The following is a 14,286-nucleotide window of genomic DNA, read 5'->3' as shown; positions in this document are numbered from 1 at the left end:
TTTTTCAATTATTCCTCCCTATCCCTCTCAGCACACACTATTTTGCCAGAAAATAGATTGGTTCAGAGGTAATATAAAGATTTTATGGCACTTTACTAAGAACAGTGAGTTTTCTCAGTGCCTTGGCTGATTTCGCTCTCTTATCCTATACCACCAAAAAAAAAGATTAACTGATCATTCATTTCTATGCTATTTAAGCGATCTTGACATGTTTGCTTACATCAGTACATTACAAAGTAATTCATTGTACCTGAAGTGTTTTGAAATGTTTTTGAGAGGCATGATAAGGCATTTCTTTCTGTTCCCAAGCCTCTGCCTATGTGATTGTGCAAGTGCTCACTAGAGGATTCGTGAGAGCTCTTTAGGGGCTTAGCTGGCATTTTTTGTGTTCAGCCTGTAGGGGTTAAGTGCTTGGACTTGTTCTGTGCAACTGGCTCTTCCCCCTTTGCTGAGCACTAGAGTGGTAATGTGTGGATATTGAAGCTTTGGAAAAGGTGCAGAGGGGAATGACCAGAATGATGCCTAGCCTAAGGGCTCTTACTTATGAGGATAGGCTTCAAGAATTAGGCTTATTTACTTATGAGAAATGCAGGCTTAGAGCAAATATGATTGCAGTTTTTAAAATGCTGAAGGGATCGGACTTAGTCTAGTTAGTTATTTGAGATGGATAGGGATGGTAGGACTAGAAGGTGTGCACTGTTGGCTGAATGGGTCAAGCTTGATGGACCCTGATGGTCTTTACTCACTCTTTTTGTATTTTTATATATCTGTGAATCCATTTGCTAGTATGAACATACTACACCCCTGGATTGCCTTGGTTTGCTGTATCTGTCCATGTTACTCAAATTAGTTACACCAGCAACTATGGACTTTGCTTTCCTTTTGTTAGTTTTTATTAAAACTGTGTTGTTTTCTCACCTACTACTTTACCCTGTAGAGAGTCCAGTAATTGAACCTTCTGTAACTTGTGAAGAATTGAGAGAGAAACTAGAAGCACAGATGCTTGCTATCGAGGCTATGCATGGTAAAATAAAACCAGCAGAAACCGAGTCACCAGATCTTGATTCCAGAATAAAAGGTAAAGCTGACAACTGAAGGGCTTGTTTTTACAGCTCATTTATAAGCAAAATACTATTGAATTGCTCAATTTTATTGGCTATGTTTCAAATTATTTTTAGAAATTTCCACCGCAAATGCCATTTTCTAGTGACCTGTTCCTAAGTCAGCTCTACATTCAGATGCTTGGAAGTATCTGAACAGAATTATCAAACAAAATGTTTTTATTCATTTCTCCAGATGGTTCATGGGTGTAAATCTGCTTGCTCCCATTCCACACACAGTGCCTTGGCATACCCAGGTTACAGTTTGTCAAAAATTAATGTCAGTTCTACTTTATTCAAACTGCTTTGAAATGCTCAAATATGTTACAGATCGCAAATTGCCACATTAATTAAAAATCACCGAAACTATAGTTCTGGGAGGGAACTCTCAATCTGAGCCTTGGAGCCTAGCTGTTTAAAGCACTAGTGAATGGAGTTTGTGTAGATGAATGTAACTTCAGCAAATTACTGTACATTTAACAATGTCTGCTCAACTCAGCCACACTTTAAACAGATCAGCCACTGGGAGAAGAAGCTGAGCAGTGGGGTGACGTCAAAATGCCTGATTTTTATTGGAAGAAGCTAGCAAACTAGGCTTGATGTGCAGTACAAGGGGGAGGAGAGGCTGAGTAATGCATCAGAACTGGCCAGGTTGGCATCTGATCATTATTGTGTGCATTCAGCTCAGTGTCCAGCAAGTTTATTCAATGAGCAGTTGAGCTATACCAATCAAGCAGGTCCTAGTTTTGCTCCCCAAGTCTTCACTGAATTAGATTTTCTCCACCAGGACAATGATAGAAGCCTGAGAACCCTGGGTTAAGAATGGGAAAATCAGCCAGGGCTCCTGCTTCTGTTGGGACTTCCTATGATCACTGTATGAACATCTGGGAAGTACAGGATCAGGCACAGCTGTGACCTCTCCCACAGCTGAATAGCACACTGAAACTTTTAATCAAGACTCGCATATCAATAATGGTGACCAGTGCCCATAGAACTGTACCCCGGCAAGGAGTCAACTATAGCAAATAAGAATCTTTTTTTAAAAAAATAGAAGAAGACAACATTGACAAGAAAGAAAGAGGCAAATACAATGGAAATCTGATGTTTTCTGTTCATTTCAGTCAATTAGGAAAGGAGAAATGTATGAATTAATCATTGCAAAAAACAGTGGTAATGCAAAAAGCTGTACCATTCTCCAGTCATACGGACTAATGGGATACGAATTTAAGGAGCCCATCTCACTATATTGTACCAGCTATGTATTTCTTCATATCTGTTAAATTTTACATTATCTTTTTCATTTTCTCCCTGCTGTTCAGCTATTGAATGTTTGCTTTATCAACCTCCTACAACTGCCGCTGATAGAGACTTAAAAAAGAGATCGGTATTGCAGTCATATCCTGCACCATCAAAGACTCCATCACCAGACATTGCAAGTAGTACAGCCACAGGTAATGACTGCCAAAGGTTTGAACTTAATACTGAATTACCAGGTCGAATTTATGTATATTACATTAGTATCTGATTTGACAGCAAGAGTTGTAATTTTATTTCAGTATTTTAACTAGTATAATATATGGCTGTTGGGAGGTATATAATGGTTTGAAAGATTTGCCAAATTTTAAAATTTGCATAATCTGACTGAATATTCATAAATTCTGTACACCAGCAAGCTGATTAAAGAATGGTCAAAACTGTACAGAAGCAGAAGGATTTTGAATTCTACAAATGTGCATTTCCAGTTAATTTTAATTCTGATACAAAAGCTTTTTCTTAAATATGCTAATTTTTGGAGGGGCTGTTGCGGTAGTGGTTTTGTTAAGCAAGCTTATAGTATAAATAATGAAGTTTTGTTTGCTTTTAAACAATTCAAATGTATGGCCTATAGAACACTACTAAAAAATTATACCTTTTTTCAGGTGTGCAAACTAATTTATTGTATTTTTAAATTTAGTTAAAGTTGCCCTACTTCCTACTGGTGATGTTATGACAGTGGCACTCCCCATCTGCCTTACGGCAGGGAAGCTAAAACTGCGATTTGGAAAAGAATTGAAATTACCGGCGCGCATGCTGCAAATAACGTGTGACAGTAAGCCTGAAGCAAAAATAAGTCGCTGATATGAAAACACCTGACATGCATGTTTCCTGAATTTCTGCAAAATGTATTGCAGAGCAAATGTATTGTCAATCATAGAATGTTCCAGCACAGAAACCGTCCATTTGGCCCATCAGCCCTGTCCCAGTGTGCCACCTAATCCCACTCCTGCTTGCTCCCCAAATATTCTTATTCCATTTCAGACAACTTTCCACTTCCCTTTTGAAAGTACTCATGGTCTCTGCTTCAACAACAATATGTGGCAGAGAACTCTACATTCCAACCGCCTGTGTAAAGAATTTTTTTTTAACCTTCCATTTAATTCACTGGCAGGTTAAATTGTGATAGGTTATGATCGGTGAAAATAATTTTTAATTTTCGTGATGCCCTTTATCAGGTCAATCCCCCCCCCCAACCTTTTGCAACCCCTCAGATAATGAAGCAGTCCGTGCCCACATGCAGCAAGACCTGGACAACATCCAGGCTTGGGCTGATAAGTGGCAAGTAACATTCACGCCAGACAAGTGCCAGGCAATGACTATCTCCAACAAGAGAGTGTCTAACCACCTCCCCTTGATATTCAATGGTATTACCATCGCCAAATCCCCCACCATCAACATCCTGGGGGTCACCATTGACCAGAAACTTAACTGGATCAGCCATATAAATACTGTGGCTACAAGAGCAGGTCAGCGGCTGGGTATTCTGCGGCAAGTGACCCACCTCTTGACTCCCCAAAGCCTTTCCACCATCTACAAGGCACAAGTCAGGAGTGTGATGGAATACTCTCCACTTGCCTGGATGAGTGCAGCTCAAACAATACTCAAGAAGCTCGACACCATCCAGGACAAAGCAGCCCGCTTGATTGGCACCCCATCCACCACCCTAAACATTTACTCCCTTCCCCACTGGCGCACTGTGGCTGCAGTGTGTACCATCCACAGGATGCACTGCAACAACTTGCCAAGGCTTCTTCGACAGCACCTCCCAAACCCACGACCTCTACCACCTAGAAGGACAAGAGCAGCAGGCACATGGGAACACCACCACCAACACGTTCCCCTCCAAGTCACACACCATCCCGACTTGGAAATATATCGCCGTTCCTTCATCGTTGCTGGGTCAAAATCCTGGAACTCCCTTCCTAACAGCACTGTGGGAGAACCTTCACCACACGGATTGCAGCGGTTCAAGAAGGTGGCTCACCACCACCTTCTCAAGGGCAATTAGGGATGGGCAATAAATGCTGGCCTCGCCAGCGACGCCCACATCCCATGAATGAATAAAAAAAACCTTTTGAGCATCAGTGAAGAAAGCCCTAACTACTGAAGTCTATGTACATAATTATAAACCCTCATCCCTGGTATCTTTCCTATAACGTGTCACAGTCCTGACTGAAGAAATACAGACCAGACTAAGCCAAATTAAATGAGCTTGATATACAATTCCAAGTGGAATGCAATCCCACAAAAAATCTGCAATCTTTTTGGTGGCTTTGGAGCACAGTCGAGATAAGATTTTTCTCTCTTGGACCGGTAGCCATTTATACCGGGTCTCCATCCTGTTCATAGAATCATAGAAGTTACAACATGGAAACAGGCCCTTCGGCCCAACATGTCCATGTCGCCCAGTTTATACCACTAAGCTAGTCCCAATTGCCTGCACTTGGCCCATATCCCTCTATACCCATCTTACCCATGTAACTGTCCAAATGCTTTTTAAAAGACAAAATTGTACCCGCCTCTACTACTGCCTCTGGCAGCTCGTTCCAGACACTCACCACCCTTTGAGTGAAAAAATTGCCCCTCTGGACCCTTTTGTATCTCTCCCCTCTCACCTTAAATCTATGCCCCCTCGTTATAGACTCCCCTACCTTTGGGAAAAGATTTTGACTATCGACCTTATCTATGCCCCTCATTATTTTATAGACTTCGATAAGATCACCCCTTAACCTCCTGCTCTCCAGGGAAAAAAGTCCCAGTCTGTCTAACCTCTCCCTGTAAGTCAAACCATCAAGTCCCGGTAGCATCCTAGTAAATCTTTTCTGCACTCTTTCTAGTTTAATAATATCCTTTCTATAATAGGGTGACCAGAACTGTACACAGTACTCCAAGTGTGGCCTCACCAATGCCCTGTACAACTTCAACAAGACATCCCAACTCCTGCATTCAATGTTCTGACCAATGAAACCAAGCATGCTGAATGCCTTCTTCACCACCCTATCCACCTGTGACTCCACTTTCAAGGAGCTATGAATCTGTACTCCCAGATCTCTTTGTTCTATAACTCTCCCCAACGCCCTACCATTAACGGAGTAGGTCCTGGCCCGATTCGATCTACCAAAATGCATCACCTCACATTTATCTAAATTAAACTCCATCTGCCATTCATCGGCCCACTGGCCCAATTTATCAAGATCCCGTTGCAATCCTAGATAAACATCCCTGTTCCAGAAGCACTGTAGCAGGGATGTTCTAGCATCCATTAATTTGCAGCTTGAAGTCACAGATGGAAGTGGTATTGGCAAGATTACATTGCCTACTAGAATTCCTGCTAGTCCTGCCTCTGTGCCACCAACATGTTTTGTGTTTCAAAATTCTGAAAATGACCCGCTAACTCCATTACTTTGAAGTGGGGCCCACAAGATTTTTTAAAGCCGGTTTCCTTACAGCAGCTAGTCTCAAAGTGATCAGTGACTTTCCAACCTCCCAGCTGATACTGGCATGGGCAACTGCCCATTGTATGTTAATTGCCTGGAATTCCAATAGGGTCAGGCACATAAGTAAGTGGCGTAATGGAAGCCCTGCCCCTCCATTGTTACGATGACAAAGCAGGAACATGGGTTTTTGGGGCCAATGTCTTTTGTAGCCATGATTTTAAGTTTATCTATTTTTAACTGGTTTGGAGCTTCTGATTCTTGATAAATTCATGAAACTGCAAATCTGAACCCCCACTGAGATTTATGTATGGATTTATATCGGATCAGTTTGGTTCAGATGCAGGCTCATTCTTTTGCTCTATAAGGTTGAATAATCTCTGTTGATTTGTTTAGTGCATTTATGATGTGCTTGCCTTTTTCTGTCTTGAAACCATTTGCAGTGAGTGCCTCTGAGAGATTGTTGCTGCAGTATAGTGGGGAGAGGGCTGATTGGCCAAGAGCCACCCTAAATGCAATGCAAGCCTCCCTCCAGGACATCAATATTAATAATACTGTGGGGTGTTTTCATCATTCCTGCAGATTTTACCTGCGAGGATGCATAGAGGGTTGCTGGCAGGAAGGTACTTGCCTGCATGCCCAGCCAGTGATTTTGTGGTGGAGCTCTATTCAAGATAATGATTGTTTGAAGTTAGGGAGACCATGCCAGTTTTGCTGCTTGGAGAGTTGCAGTCTGCAGACTCATTCTTGGATGCCTCACTGCCGAGAGAAAACTGAGAGAAGTGTTTATTGGGGGCCCAAATTGTTGCGCTGGAAGCCCACACAGAGTATCTGGACGAAGGCAAGGGTGTGTATTCTTTGTAATGCTGCTTGTGCCTAGCAGAGAGATGGGAACATTTGCCTTATTAGCTGAAGTTTGAATCAGAGAAACCGAAGCAGTATTCTGTAGACTGTAATATTATGATAAATTGTTTGAAGGTAATAACTTACCAGAATTGCAATTAAAGCAATATTTTTTCAAAATGTTATGAAGTAATTAGATTTTGAATGTTTTCACTATATTATGAATGCTGTGCTATCTTCGTGTTGAATGAATGTATCATGAAATAGTTTTTGAACCTCAGCCTAGTACATATTCCAAAGGTTTGAGCATCCAATGAAAATTTGAGTGTTGATGAACTAACATTCTTTTCTGTTTTAGGCAGAACAGTTAAGGATCATGAAACACTGGTAGATTTAGGAGTCAGGCCACATGGAGCTATCCAGGTTGAACTGGCATCTACTGACCCTGAAAAGTACCCAATCAAACTAATCAGACCACAACAGGAGTCTGCCACATCTGATGTGATAACTGTCAAAGTTCATAAAGGTAGCGCAAAAGCAGCATCCCCATGGATATTACAGATTTCAACAAATCTATTCAGATTTATATAAGACTGCTTAGCTTAAAATGCAGTTACTGTTATAACGAAAGAGTTAAGGTATTGGAGAGAATGTCATTAATGAGCCAAAAGGCCTTTTTTTTTCATTCTTGATCTGTTGGCTCCATTTCCGTTTAAGATGTGTGGACGGCCTGACCCATGTTGTCAGCTCATAAGTGTCTGACCAGTTGCAAGAAAAATGGAGATGTGAGTGACGTAAGTCCCAGAGCCATAGTTGGCCCAGAAATTGCTCGGAGTCGCAATCCAACAGTGCTCACCGCTCCATAGATGTATACTAACCCATTAACTTACCCCGGTCTTTACTGGGTGCACTTCCTCTATTAGGAAGCAGAGAAGAGCCCAGCGTTAACTAGTACTCATGGGAGAAGCAAGAAGAGCACACTCTCCCCTCGACCAATCAGATTGCAGCATTTTTGACAAGCTGCGAACATTTTCTGCAAGCTGGAATGTAAAATCCAGGAAGCAAAAGGTACAACACTAAAATCATTTGTAAAAACAGTTATAGACAGCGAGGAAAAAAAAGAGGGTAAGAAATAATGGAATTAAATAAAAGATACAGAAGGGAAACGTTTTTAAAAAAAAATTTAATAACCAAAAGCTATTAAAATAAGAAGTAATGAGATGCCACATTTTTGAAAGTTAATATTTAGTTGTTTGGCAGTCATTAAGACTTACTGTTAAAACTTAGTTTAGACCTGGTATTTTTAAACGTACCTGTTTTGTGGCAATATTAGTTACTTTCTAGCTGGGTAGAAGAGCACGTCAGTGCTGTACATTGTTTCCACTGATTCTAACCAACGATATCCCTTTAATTTGAAGCAGTCATATTGCCAGCGAACCAGGAGGAGCAAGTTCCAGATTTCTGCAATTCACTGTGCATGTGCGAATGCCGAAACTTGTTCCTCGATTTCACCACTAACAACAGTGAGCGCTGTTGAGCTCACCGTTCTTTTTAAAGCAATTTCTGGGCCATTGTCTCACTATAGATATTTTAATCTCTCTGAGTAGCCAGTGGTATGCTATGCTAGTGTACTGACATGCTGTACCAAGGAATAGTAGAACATGGTCTCACACCTGCAATTCCTCACTCAATAAGCTTACAGTCTCAGCTGAGCTGTCAGCACAGTTTCATCTTTTACTAGAGACGGGAGGATGGTAAGGAAAAATCAAAGGGCAGGTTTCTCTCACCTACTCAAGCAGCACACGCAAGATGCCTGGGAGAAGGTTAATAACTGTAAAGCTATGTGCAAATACTTGATTGATAGATTTAATATTTTGTATTCAATTAATTATAATTGTTTCTGTGATAGAACTGAGATTGCACTGTTTTAAATTATACAATGTGAACATTATGGGGCCAATTATGTAGCCAGATGTGCTGCGAGGCAATTGGGGGTGGTATAGTCAGGTGCTAGAAGCCTTATTTGGATGGGCTAAATCCTTGATCATTTTCCCCATGGAGGACTGCACTTTTTCCATCTTGTAAGTTTTTCCTAAAGTTCAGTGCATTACCGATGGCTGCATGTGTCTAGTGGCCCCTGCCTCGAATTCCACAGTTATCCTGAACAGCACAAGGTTCCACACCATTAATTCAGCTGGTATATAATCATGTTCTTCGTTATAGTGAGGTATTTATTACAACTAAAACAAGAATGTAAGATGTCATTTATACATTCAATAAGTCTAGTATGCAAATTTCATTAAACCAAATTATTGGAGAAAAACAGACAGGATTAAAAGATTTGCATACAGACAAATGGATATTCTGAAAATGTGTTTTTTCTCAACAACAAAAAAGTAACACTAATTTCTTGTAGATGACAAGACATGTTGCTCTGTGGTGGTAGAGATTGAAAGACTTGCCTATCACAAGCCATTTTTGGGTGGCTACAAGCACAAACTTACAGGAACAGAATTCCATCATGCAGGAACACAGACCCCATCAAAAAGGAGAACAAACTGTTGTTCTGTGGAGAAGTTCTGCAGGGAGACGCAGGTAGAATGAAACCCTTTAGTTGTGTAATTTGTCAGATTTTTTTTTAAAACTTGCAACATTATCAGCTTTAATCTGCTATTTTGTTATGTAAGGACTTTATTTATTATTTCCTCTCTGCCTGTGTAATTTCTAGACCAATATGTTGAGGAACCAACTAGAGAACAGGTGATCCTAGACTGGATATTGTGCAATGAGAAAGGATTAATTAACAATCTTGTTGTGCGGGGTCCTTTAGGGAAGAGCAACCATAACATGATAGAATTCCTCATTAAGATGGAGAGTGAAGTAGTTGAATCCAAAACTAGGGTTCTGAATCTAAATAAAGGAAATTACGAAAGTATGAGGTGTGAGTTGGCTAGGATATATTGGGGAACTTTACTAAAAGGGATGACCGTAGATAGGCAATGGCTAATATTGTGTGCAGGAATTACAACAATTATTCATTCCTGTCTGGCGTAAAAATAAAACAGGAAAGGTGGCTCAACCGTGGCTTACAAAAGAAATTAGGGATAGTATTAGATCCAAAGAGGAGACATATAAAATTGCCAGAAAAAGTGGCAAGGCCTGAGGATTGGGAGCAGTTTAGAATTCAGCAAAGGAGGACAAAGAGATTGATTAAGAGGGGAAAGATAGAGTATGAGAGTAAGCTAGCAGGGAACATAAAAACTGATTGTAAAAGCTTCTATAAATATGTCGAGAAAAAGATTAGTGAAGACAAATGTAGGTCCCTTACAGTCAGAAATGGGGGAAATTATAATGGGGAACAAAGAAATGGCAGAACAATTAAACACATACTTTGGTTCTGTCTTCACAATGGAGGACACAAGTAACCTCTTGGAAATGTTAGGGAACCAAGGGTCTAGTGAGAGGGAGGAACTGAAGGAAATCAGTATTGGTAAAAAAAAATAGTGCTGGGGAAATTAATGGGACTAAAGGCTGACAAATCCCCAGGGCCTGATAATCCACATCCCAGAATACTAAAGGAAGTGGCCCTGGAAATAGTGGATGCATTGGTGATCATCTTCCAAAATTCTATAGATTGTGGAACAGTTCCTACAGATTGGAGGGTGGCAAATGTAACCCCACTATTTAAAAAAGGAGGGAGAGAAATAACAGGGAATTACAGACCAGTTACCCTAACATCAGTGGTGGGGAAAATGCTAGAGTCTATTATAAAGGATGTGATAACAGAACACTTGGAAGGCATTAACGGGATTGGACAAAGTCAGCATGGGTTTATGAAAGGGAAATTATGCTTAACAAATCTACTGGAGTTTTTTGAGAAGGTAATTAGTAGAATAGATAGGGGATTTTCATAAGGCTTTTGATAAGGTCCCACACAAGAGGTTAGTGTGCAAAATTAAAGTACATGGGATTGGGGGGAATATACTGGCATGGGTTGAGAATTGGTTGACAGACAGGAAGCAGAGAGTAGGAATAAACGGGTCTTTTTCCGGGTGGCAGGCAGTGACTAGTGGGGTACCACAGGGATCAGTGCTTGGGCCCCAGCTATTCACAATATATATCAATGATTTGGATGAGGGAACTAAATGTAACATTTCCAAGTTTGCAGACGACACAAAGCTGGGGTGGAATGGGAGCTGTGAGGATGCAAAGAGGCTCCAATGTGATTTAGACAAGTTGGGTGAGTAGGCAAGAACATGGCAGATGCAGTATAACGTGGATAAATGTGAGGTTATCCACTTTGGTTGTAAAAACAGAAAGACAGATTATTATCTGAATGGTGATAGATTGGGAAAAGGGGAGGTGCAATGAGACCTGGGTGTCCTTGTACACCAGTCACTGAAAGCGAGCATTCAGGTGCAGCAAGCAGGAAGGCGAATGGTATGTTGGCGTTCGTTGCAAGAGGATTTGAGTACAGGAACAGGGATGTCATACTGCAGTTGTACAGGGCCTTAGTGAGACCACATCTGGAGTATTGTGTGCAGTTTTGGTCTCCTTATCCGAGGAAGGATGTCCTTGCTATGGAGGGAGTGCAACGAAGGTTTACCAGACTGATTCCTGGGATGGCAGGACTGACGTATGAGGAGAGATTGGGTCGACTAGGCCTATATTCACTCGAGTTTAGAAGAATGAGAGGTGATCTCATTGAAACATATAAAATTCTAACAGGACTAGACAGACTAGATACAGGGAGGATGTTCCCGATGGCTGGGAAATCCATAGCAAGGGGTCACAGTCTCAGGATACGGAGTATGCCATTTAGAATCGAGATGAGAAATTTCTTCACTCAGAGGGTGGTGAACCTGTGGAATTCTCTCCCACAGAAGGCAGTGGAGGCAAAGTCATTAAATATATTCAAGAAGGAGATAGATATATTTCTTAATGCTGAATGGATCAAGGGATATGGGGAAAAAGCGGGAACAGAGTACTGAGTTAGACTATCAGTCATGATCATTTTGAATGGCGGAGCAGGCCCGAAGGGGCCGAATGGCCTACTCTTGCTCTTATTTTCTATGATTCTATGATTACTTTTATGAAAAATTCAACATACTTTTCAAAAGTCCTTTCCTGTCAGGTGACCCTTCAGGAATGGCATGCTGCTTCACTGCTAATTTCTCCACATCCATTTTGAATAGTGGCAGGAACTGTAAATCAAGTGGTGAGCACACTTGTGTTAGTTTTCCTTTCCCCAGATGGAATGCTGTATTCCCATGCGATATTCCATTGAGAAGCCCGGCCAATAAACTGTAAAGAAAACTTTTTACCCAACTGAGGCAGGTAAAGCGACAAGCAACTGTTGTTTTGTTTCTTTAAAGCAAACCCAATCAGAGCTGGAGTTGGAAATATCTCAAAAATATAATCAAATTGGGTTGAAAAAAAAGAGAAAGCTGAGGGGTGATCTAATAGAGGTCGTTAAAAATTATGATGGGGTTTGATAAAGTAGACATGGAGAAGATATTTCCACTTGTGGGGGAGACCAAAACTTAGGGGACATAAATATAAGATAGTCACCAATATTTTCAATAGGGAATTCAGGAGAAACTTCTTTACCCCAATGAGTGGTAAGAATGTGAAACTCGCTACCACAAGGAATGGTTGAGGTGAATAGCATAGAAGGGAAGCTGGATAAGCACATGAAGGAGAAAGGAATATAAGGGTATTCTGATGGGGTTAGATAAAGAGAGGTGGGAGGATGCTCGTGTGGAGCATAAATGCCGCCATAGACACTTGGTTCGAATGGCCTGTTTCTTTGCTGCAGACTCTATGTAACTACTCCTGGTTTTATGTGCAGCATTATAGGGCATGTAAGGCCAATTTTCTAATGTTTTTCATCAGTTACAATGTTGTTCTTGCAGGAACATTATCAAAATCTTTCTAGGTCCATCTAAAATGAGTGAATCTGTTAAGTCACTTTGTGGCCTTTCAGAGCTCCTTGTATTTGAAAGAAGTGTGTCATATTGGTTTCTGCTTCCAGTTGACCTTGCTGTACTTTGTTTGTGTTGAACTGGGACTCGGGACGTCCCAAAATGCTTTACAGCCAATGAAGTGCTTTTGAAGTGTAGTCACTGTTGTAATGTAGGGAAACACGGCAGCGAATTTGAGCATGGTAAAGTTCCACAAACAGCATTGAGAGACGTTACCAGATAATCTGTTTTTAGTGATATTGGTTGAGGGATAATACTGGCCAGGACAGTGGAAAAACTCCCCTGCTCTTTGAATACTAACATGGGATCTTTTCTATCCACCTGAGAGGACAGACGGGGCCTCGGTTTAACCTTTCATCCAAGAGACGGCACCTCCAATAGTTCAGTACTGCACTGGAGTGTTAGCCTGGATTATGAGTTCAAGTTTCTGGAGTGGGGCTTGAACGCACGACCTTATGACTCAGAGGCAAGAGTGCTACTACTGAGCGAAAGCTTTTAACTGTAAGTTGCAGCATGAGTGTGTAGTCTGCTGGAGTATGGGTATGCATAAAATGCATTGAAAGAGCTGTAAGGTTGTGTGAGGGCTTTGCATAGGTCAGCATGAAAACACAGAACAGGAGGATGGTACTGCTGTTTTGATAGATTCCTTAAGTATGCCTTCTACTTTTGCCTCTGTTTCCAGGTAATACAGGTATTGCTTTGAGCCTGGTCATCACCTTCTGCCAGGCATCATGTGCCATTGTTGTCTGGGGAGAGTGCTGTGGAATACAAAACAGGACAACCTTCCTTGCACTAACCTTATGAAGCAGCACCTCTACTTTGCCAGGCATTAAACAGGGGTCTAGTGCTGCATCGCTCCATCACATGTTGCAGACTTTTATGCTCCCACATTGGGTTTCAGTTACAAAATCAGGTCTGCCATAGATACCTTCTTGGGTTCAGTGGTAGCGGTTGTTCCTTTAATGTGCTGTGCATCTTACTTTTGTGGGAGTTGACTTGTGCTACCCTGTATCTACTTGCATAATAGAATCCAATAACCTTTGGACTGAATACTCATGTCGTTTGCATGTGTACTTCTTAAATCTCTCCAAAAGCAGATTGAGTGTACACTTAGTGAGATAAGACTATATTTGAATTATTAAGCAGCTATATTTTCCGTGAGGTGAACATGCAGAGCAACAATTATGATCTGATTCACTTATTTCCATCAATACAACTTGTTTTCACTTAACATAAAAATAGTACATATGTTATGCTAACCCACTTCATTGGGTCATCTTGCTTGACTTAAAGTTATTTTTTTTAACTCCTCCCTCCTGTATTTGATCTTTCTAGCAACCCTTTGCTGCCTGACTGCTTCTAGGTTCCACAGCTTTTTTTTAAAGCCTGTTTGCTTTTAATCAAACTGACTATCCAACCTCTTGCCTGCCTTGGCAATGGCTCATGCTGAGTTCAAATGATTAGGGTAAACGCAACAGCAATGAGTGGGAATGACCACCAGAATGTCAAACTATCTTCCATTGTCTCCAGCATGCTGGTCCTGTCTGACACCTAGGGCTCGAATTTAGCAGGCCTGCGGGTTCCCAGCGGGTGGTCCTCCGGGAGCGT

The 14,286-nt window shown here is 41.2% G+C and overlaps 1 protein-coding gene across 4 annotated transcripts in view; it reads left to right on the top strand.

Annotated features, from left to right (window-relative positions):
- The window catches only part of iqub (IQ motif and ubiquitin domain containing), a 75,171-nt gene that overhangs the window by 32,930 nt on the left and 27,955 nt on the right, over positions 1-14,286 (top strand). For all 4 annotated transcript variants that reach the window (XM_067999810.1, XM_067999811.1, XM_067999812.1 and 1 more), the window contains 5 exons: positions 938-1,078; positions 2,420-2,551; positions 3,055-3,189; positions 7,053-7,220; positions 9,111-9,289. In XM_067999810.1, coding sequence (XP_067855911.1) covers positions 938-1,078; positions 2,420-2,551; positions 3,055-3,189; positions 7,053-7,220; positions 9,111-9,289 — 755 coding nt within the window. The remainder of the gene's footprint in view (positions 1-937; positions 1,079-2,419; positions 2,552-3,054; positions 3,190-7,052; positions 7,221-9,110; positions 9,290-14,286) is intronic.

Source organism: Heptranchias perlo, chromosome 18 (genome assembly GCF_035084215.1).
Source record: "Heptranchias perlo isolate sHepPer1 chromosome 18, sHepPer1.hap1, whole genome shotgun sequence".
NCBI lineage: Eukaryota > Metazoa > Chordata > Chondrichthyes > Hexanchiformes > Hexanchidae > Heptranchias > Heptranchias perlo.
The sequence above is the reverse complement of the archived record's forward strand: the minus strand, read 5'-3'. Positions and strand labels throughout refer to the sequence as shown.